This window comes from Molossus molossus, unplaced genomic scaffold, assembly GCF_014108415.1.
Source record: "Molossus molossus isolate mMolMol1 unplaced genomic scaffold, mMolMol1.p scaffold_m16_p_8, whole genome shotgun sequence".
Lineage (NCBI taxonomy): Eukaryota > Metazoa > Chordata > Mammalia > Chiroptera > Molossidae > Molossus > Molossus molossus.
This window is the reverse complement of record NW_023425402.1, coordinates 89,949,815-89,958,196: the sequence shown is the minus strand read 5'-3', so window position 1 is coordinate 89,958,196 and position 8,382 is coordinate 89,949,815. Positions and strand designations below refer to the sequence as shown.

The window sequence follows — 8,382 nt, the reverse complement described above, 5'->3', positions numbered from 1 at the left end:
CTACCCATACTTTCCTGCCTCCTTCCCTGAGAAGTCTGCTCACTGAATGAGAACTCACTTCCTTTCCTCCAAGGGTATGGATGTCTAATGAGTTGTGTTTTAATGTTTTGTTTTCTTAAAAACCAGATGTTATACCTTATGTTCGGAGAACCGTGGAGCATAGAAATGTCTATGCAACGAGGGACTAAGGCACCATTTTTTCTTCCCCTTTTCTGCTGTGGGAGTAAAAGCAAAGACGGATGGGACCGCGCAGGTGGCTGGTCAGTCTCCTGCCTCTTGGCAATCACTGTATCAGCAAAAATCAATGGGGTTGAAGGCTGCCATGACATAGCCTGAGAACTCTGCCAGGAAAGCATTTTCTTCCATTAGAAATAGGGAAATAAAGGCACAATGTACCTTGCACAAAGAAGTTGGTGAGTACCAACCAGAAAATCTTGACAAATTAGGACAATTTTGAAATGTTCTGGAATATTTTACAGAGAAAGTTATCTTTTTCTTGATTATGACACACAAGAAGGTATCTTTCTAGCTGTTTTCTTCTCCACCAAATGCACAATCATGATATAAATTTTTCTCCAATGGATAATGTGTGGTGCTAGATGTCTCAGTGTATACACATCAGCTTGACTTACCAGCAGATATTTCCTTAGCAATTGCATTTTTTTAAAAAAATGAATCAAATGGATCAATGTAGAGTTTTCAAAGGAGTGGTCCTTGAAAGTGACCCATTTGGCAATAACATTGCAGGCAAAAGCAATGGGAAATAAATGTCAAGATCTAGGAATGTGTCAAGAAATGGAGACTTCTGAAATAATGTGCAAAAATCGGAGTATCATTTCTGTCATCTAGACACAACCTTGGTATCCAGAATGGCCGCAGTGCTGATTCGTTAGGGAGCAGCTGATTGTTCTCTGAAACACTAGTTTCAGTGGGGCTGGTGGTGGGGGAAATGCTATCAGTCTGACTGGCAGGCATACTCTAACCCTCGCTACCGAATTTCTTCAAGGAGAGTCTTCTACACAATGATGTCATAGACGCGGCCCACTCTGCCCAGCCACTCTCTCACAGCTTGGCGAACTCTGATGTCAGTCACGTGACATGTCAGCTGGCTGATGCACGGGAACACAGCCGGCTGGAGGGCTGTGAAGGTCGGGTCTGGGAGGATCTGAATCTGGTTGAGAACTGTTAGCACCATGTTGGTCCAGGCCTACGAGAAAGGATTTAAGAGAGTTATCAGCTTTCTCCTGTGGTTTTGTTTGAACTCTCAAGTGTGGCTAAGCCCTGCCAATTTGCAAATAAGTTTTCTCAGGCTTTTAGGCTATAATTAATTAGCCTTTACTAATGAATTGTCATTTTAACTTTATATGAAAAGACACACAAACAGAGACTTGTCTAACATTACAAATACCTTATTTTCAGCTTTCACAAACTACAAAAGTCTTATTTACTCCTCAGTTTTAATCAGCAATCACTATAATAATGCCTAGAAAACTTGACATAGGTCTACTTTCATTTAGGATAACTTTTAAAATCCGAAGTGAATCTCCACGATATGAAAAACAGTTATTAAGATATGTTATTTGTCAAGAAGGTCATCTGTTAAAGAATAATCATACGTCACAGTTTGGTTGGACTTTTGCAAATCTAGTCTATAATTTTTATGGATTCTAAATTATGAAGTTGAGTTCTATGTTCAAGATACTTTAGAGGAAAATAATGCATCTTACAAGGGATTCATACTAATTCTAAATTTATGTGCATCTGAAGAATAAATTTCTGTATAGATTCATGGGATCATAGAGCCCAAGACTAACTTTCTTATGCCTGTGGGAGGAAACCACAATTTAAGGAAAACATCAGATTAATTTTTTATTTTTTTGGTACGTGCCCCTAGCAGGAACTGAACCTGGGACTCTCTGGTCCGCAGGCCGATGCTCCAACCGCTAAGCCAAACTGGCCAGGGCAAACATCAGATTATTTTTAAAGGGCTCTCTATGACTCCAGATCCCTCTATTTGTTTTTTCCCCCTCTCATCTATTCTTAAATTGAACAAAACAGTACCAACACTGTTTTCTTCTCAGTTTTTGATGTACGATGAAATTACAAATATTAAATATAGGAAGGATCCCTGGCTGGTTTTGCTCAGTGGTTAGAGCGTCGGCCTGCGGTCCAGGAAGACCCAGGTTCGATTCCTGCTAAGGGCACGTACTTCGGTTGCAGTTTGTCCCCGGCCCTGGTTGGTCGTGCAGGTGGCAGCCACTCGATGTGTCCCTTCACATCGATGTTTCTCTCTCTCTCTCCCTTCCTCTCTCTCCCTCCCACTCTATCTGTACAAAAAATGGAAAAATATCCTCGGGTGAGGATAAAAATATATATATATATATATAGGAAGGAACAGGAACAACTGCAGCCCTCTGAAGAATGAGAATTTTTATGTGCTCTAGATGGGTTAGAAAAACTTGAGGTGAAAACAATTCAATGGTATAACCACCTAACACTAGGCACTTTGCCTTTTTCCTTTATATAATTCTTCATAACTATAGGATTTCTTTAGTGCAACTTCACATGATAAACTCAGGACTCCATGCCAGTTAAAGTACACCCATTTTATAAGCTTTAGCTCTATCTTATTTCTCAAGAATATCTGTTATAACCCATAAAAGCGATTCCTGAAATCATCCAATAATATGTCAGTTCCACGCCGACATAACTGATCCCGATGGATCCTACTAGTCTCAGGCAATCCTGACTTCGGAGGGAAACTGGGTCTCTTGTTCGTGCCCATCATTGGCCCCTGCCTCCCCTGCACTGCTGGGAGGTCCTGTCCTCGCCTGCGGGACCGCCCGCGGGCACCCACCTGGATCTGTGCCTCGGCGTCCCTGGCGGACACGCTCAGGGAGCTCCCGGTGGAGCCCGAGCGGGGCCTCTTCTCCTGTCGCAGCAGCTCGGGACCTGCGCTGAAGGAATGCCGCATCTGTCCTTGGTCCATCAAGTGCTGGGGGCGCTGAAGCAGTGGGGAGTCGGGGCCCCGGGGGCCCAGGGGCTCCCCCTTCTTCTCCACTTTGACCTCTTTGGGGAACGCGGGCAGGTTATGCTGCTGTTTCCTCTTTTTGTACTCGGTCATCAACTTGGAGATGGCTTTGTCGGCTGCCATGTTGCAGATCTTGTTGCCCGCACTCTCCCACCACTCTTTCTTCTTGCCGGGGTCCCTCTTCTCCAGCCTGGGGCTCGGGGGCAGCCCCGGCGTCTCCGCACTGCCCGGCCGCAGGCTCGGGGCCTCGCCGGGGGCGTCCCGCGCCTGGCTCCGGTCGTCCTCCGACGGCGTGTCTTTGCCCGAGAAGCCCCCGGTGGACGGGGTGGAGGACTCGGACTGGAAGGAGGGCAGGATGAAGAAGGGGTCGCTCTTGAAGACGGGCGCCTCCTCCACGCTGTTCTCCAGGTCCAGGTGCATCTGGATGTAGTGGTTGCACAGCTCCATGCACAGCTTGTGCAGCCTCTTGACCAGCCACACCCAGTCGGCGTTGCTGACGGGCTGCACGCTCAAGGAGGGCACCCGCGCCCGCCAGCGCCTCTTCTCCTTGCCCCTCGGGGGGCTCACCTGGGCCGTCTCCTCGAAAATGTCTTCATCCTCCGATGAGCACTGCTGCGACGAGTCCGTGCTGCGGTCGTCGTCCTCGAAGAGGACTTTCTTCACCTGCTCGGCCGTGATGCTGTCTTGGTTGGTGAGGACCGCGCAGACCAGCGCGTGGAAGTAGATGTTGAAACTCATCGCCGACTGGCGGTAGAGGTTGGCGGCACCTCCGATGCCAGACACTTTCTTCAGCAGGCACTTCAGCCCCGGGCTGGTGTCGAACTCTCTGGCTGTCCGGTACGAGTCCAGCAGCAGGTCAAAGATGACGGCCAGGTTCTGCATGGAGATGTATCTGAGGAAGCCGGCCAGCTTGGTTTCCGGCACCTGAATGGTCTTCTCCTCTCCCGGGGAGGGGCCTTTGACAAACTCCTCCAACAAGATGTCATATAAGTTCTGGAGCAACACTTGATGAGACAGCAAGCTCACCACAATTTCCCTGAAAGAAACACTTGAAAGGAAAAGAAAGGGATTGAGTAGCAGCCTTCTGCCTTCTATGAGTATTTTAAAAATGTTACACAATTCAGAATGACACATGCAAAATCACAAACTAAATTATTTGTATTTGAATGCCTTCCTTTAAAAAGGCCGGTACACAATAACCATTTAAATCATAATAAATGGAATTCCTGACACTTTTGAAAATCTTGGAGCTATAGAATATGATAGTGATGAACAATTATCTACAAGCCTTCGGAAAATAATCGAAGAGTTTTATAATAACTGTGTTAAATGGGCACAATTATGGGCTAGAACACATTTTATTTTCTCTTATAGTTATGATAATAAATTAACATACTGAATAAAAAGGGAACAATTTCGGTTGAGTTCCATTAATTTTAACTGATTTTTTTCTTAAATCCAAAGTTTTTAGCAATCCATCTTTCTAAGGACCAAAACGATTTACCAGGATTAACTGTTAATGTTTTAGATTTATATATGTAAAAGGTTCAGTGCTTCCAGCATGAGACATAGAGGAGAGACAAACATGTTTGTTCTATTTCTGTGAAAAATGCCATTGGGATTTTAATAGGGCTTGCACTGAATCTGTAAATTGCTTTAGGTAATACAAACATTTTAATTATGTTTATCCTTCCAATCGATGAACATGGAGTATTTTCGATTTCTTTGTGTCTTCAATTTTTTCAACAATATCTTGCAGTTTTCAGTGTACAGGTCTTTCACCTCTTTCGTTAAGTTTATTCCTAGGTATTTTATTCCTTTTGTTGTGATTGTAAATGGGGTTGTTTACTTCATTTCTGTTTCTGATAGTTCTTTGTGAGTGTATAGACACACAACAGATTTCTGTATATTGATTTTGTATCCTGCAACATTACTGCATTTGTCTATTATTTCTAATAGTTGTTTGATAGTCTTTAGGGTTTTCTGTCTATAAAATCATGTCATCTGCAAACAGTGACAGTTTTGTCTTCCTTTAAAATTTGGATGCCTTTCGTTTCTTTCACTTGCCTGATCGCTGTGGCTAGGACTTCCAGGACTATGTTGAATGGAGTGGTGAGCATGCTTCCTTGTCTTGTTCCTCTCTTAGAGGAAATGCTTTTAGTTTTGACCACTGAGTATGATGTTAGCTGTGGGTCAGCAATGTACGAACTTGATGAAGTTGAGGTACTAGCCTTCTATACCCATTTTATTGAGGGATTTTTATAATGGAATGTTTTATCTTGTGAAATGCTGAACCTATTGAACAGAGCATGATTTTTACTCTTCATTCTGTTAATGTGGTATGTCACATTGATTTGCGGATGTCGAACCATCCTTACACACCCCTGAAATGAATCCGGCTTGATGGTGGTGTATGATCCTTTCAACGTATTGTTATATTTGACTTACTAGTATTTTGTTGAGGATTTCTGCATCTGTGTTCATCAGAGTTACTGGCACATAATTTTATTTTTTGTGTGTGCGTGATGTCCTTTGTTTTGGTACTAGGGTAATGTTGGCTTCATGAAATGAGATAGGAAGTCTGAGAAGAATATGTATGTTTTAAATCTTTGAATGTTTGGTAGAATTTACTGGTGATGCCATCTGAACCAAGACTTTTGTTTCTGGGGAGATTCTGATTATTGCTTCAACTTCCTTACTAGTGATTGGTTTGTTCAGATTTTTTATTTCATCATGATTCAGTCTAGAAAGGTTGTATGATTTTAAGAATTTATCCATTTCTTCTAGGTTGTCCAATTTGATGGCATATATTCATAGCATTCTTTTATGAAGCTTTGTATTTCTGGGTATCGTAGCTTCTCCTCTCTCATTGACAATTTTATTTCAGTCTTCTCTCTTTCCCTCATGAAACTAGCTAAAGGTTTATCAATTTTGTTTATCTTTAAGAAAAAAAACCCAGCTCTTAGTTTCATTAATCTTTTCCATTGTTTTTAAGTCTCTCATTTATTTCTGCTGATCTTCTTTCCTTCCTTCCACCGATTTAGGGCTTGCTTTATTCTTTTTCTAGTTCTTTAAGGTGTAGTATTAGATTGCATATTTTCTTCTTTCTTGAGGTAGGCCTGTACTGCTATAAACCTCCTTCTCAGTCCTACTTCTACTGCATCCCAAAGATTTTGATATGGTGTATTTTCATTTGTCTTTACATAACTTTTATTTTCTTCTTTTATTTATTCACTGACTCAATAGTTGTTCAGTAACATGGTGTTTAATATCCAAATATTTGGGATTTTCCCAGCTTTCATTTTGTAGTTGATTTCTTGTTTCATACCCTAGTTTGAAAAGATGCTTGAGATTATTTTACATTTTCTGTCTGGATGATCTACCCATTGGTGTATTAAAATCTCCTACTGTTATGTTGCTGTATTTCTCCCTTCAGGTCTGTTAATAATTGCTTTATATATTGGTGTTCCTCAGTTGGGTGCATATTTTTAACAAATGTTATACCTTCTTGGTGGATTGTCCCTTTGTCATTATAAAATGCCATCTTTGTCTCATTACCATTTTTGTCTTTGTCTATTTTGTCTGATAAAAGTATGGCTACACCTTTTTTCCATAGATACCATTTGCTTGGAGTATCATCTTCCACCCTTTTACTTTGAGCCTGTGTTTGCCTCTGGAGGTGAGATGAGTATCCCAAAGGCAGCATGAAGTTGGATCTTGTTTTATAATTCATCCTACTACTCAGGGCCTTTTGATTGGTGAATTCAGTCCATTTACATTTAGAGTGATTACTGATATATCAGGACTTAACTACTGTCATTTTATCTTTTGTTTCCTCTGTATCTCCATTGTTTTTTTTTCTCCTGTGTTTCTGTCTGCTATTTTAGTTTGGTGGTTTTCTAGGATGATTTTCTGTTTCTTCTTCTTCTTCTTCTTTTTTTTTTGTTTCATTTCTTAGTTCTATGTTTTTCTTCTGTCATTACCATGAGTTTTGTATAACTGTATCATAGATAAAATAGTACCTTTTTTTCCTGATACCATGTTATCCTCATTTGGCCTATACAGGCTCCCTCCTCATACTCCTCCCCTTCTGTTTTTACCACCACACACTATGCCTTTTACTTTGTGCATTCATCACCAAACTGAAGCAGCTATAATCACTTTTATGCTTTTTCCCCTTTAACCAGTGTTATAATTAAGTGTTTAACCCCCTATTCTGAAATAAAGGAGCAATTTTCTGCTTCTGTCTGTCGCCTTACTCAGCGTTTTGTGTACTTTTGCCTTTTTGTTTCTGGTAGAAGAGCTCCTTCCAACCTGTCCTGTAGCGGAGGTCTGTCGTGGCGAGTCCCTTGGCTTGAGTCAGTCTGGGAACGCCTTATTTCTCTTCATAGTTGAAGGATCACTTTGCAGGGCAGAGTTTTCTTGGCTCATAGTTTCTATCTTTCAATATTTTGAATATATCATTTCATTCTCTCCTTGCCTGTAGAGTTTCTGCTGAGAAATCTAATGAGCCTGGGCCAGTGTGGCTCAGTGGATTGAGCGTTGTCCCATGGACTGAGAGGTCCAGGTTCGACTCTAGGTCAGGGGACGTGGCCAGGCTGCTGGATTGAACCCCAGTAGGGGGTGTGCAGGAAGCAGCCAATCAATGTTTCTCCCTCTCTCTCCCTTCCTCTCTAAAAAAAAAATCAAGGAAAGAAAGAAATCTAATAATAGCATGATGGGGTTTCCTTTGGAGGTTACTGTTTCTTTTCCCCTCCTGGCTGCCTTGGGAATTCTCTTTATCACTGACTTTATAATATGTCCCAGAGGTTTTTTGTAGGCTTCTTGTATGTTCTTTAGGCTCTCTGTTCTCTCGGCCGCCTCTCCTACTTCTAGGGTGCCCATTATCCTTATGTTGTCTTTTCTAAGGTAGTCAGGTGGTTCTCATAGAGTTCTTTCACTTTTTATTTATTATTATTATTATTTTTGTAATCCTCACCTGAGGATATTTTTTCCACTTATTTTCAGACAGAGTGGGAGAGAGAGAGAAACATCAATATGAGAGAGACATAGATTGGTTACTGGGACCAATCAAGGCTGGGGACCAAACCACAACTGAGGCATGTGCCCTTGACCAGAATCGAACCCTCGACTCTTTGGTCTGCAGGATGACACTCTAACCAAACTCTAACCGCTGAGCCAAACCAGCCAGGCAAGTTTTTTCACTTTTTAAAAAACCTTAATTCTCTTTCCTTTTCCACCTGAATCATTCCTCGATTTACATCTTTGATCTTGCTAATTCTCTTCCATATGGTCCACTCTATTTCCAATGCTTTCTGGTGCATTTTTCATATCATTTATTGAGTTCTTCA

The 8,382-nt window shown here is 41.7% G+C and overlaps 1 protein-coding gene across 1 annotated transcript in view; it reads right to left on the bottom strand.

The window, feature by feature from the left end:
- Positions 1-252: 252 nt before the first annotated feature.
- ARFGEF3 (ARFGEF family member 3) overlaps positions 253-8,382 on the bottom strand; it is a 149,869-nt gene continuing 141,739 nt past the window's right edge. Inside the window, exons 33-34 of the mRNA XM_036248697.1 lie at positions 2,858-4,079; positions 253-1,207 (exon numbers count right to left, since the gene is read on the bottom strand). Of these exons, the coding sequence (XP_036104590.1) occupies positions 1,016-1,207; positions 2,858-4,079 (1,414 nt within the window). The 3' untranslated portion in view covers positions 253-1,015. The remainder of the gene's footprint in view (positions 1,208-2,857; positions 4,080-8,382) is intronic.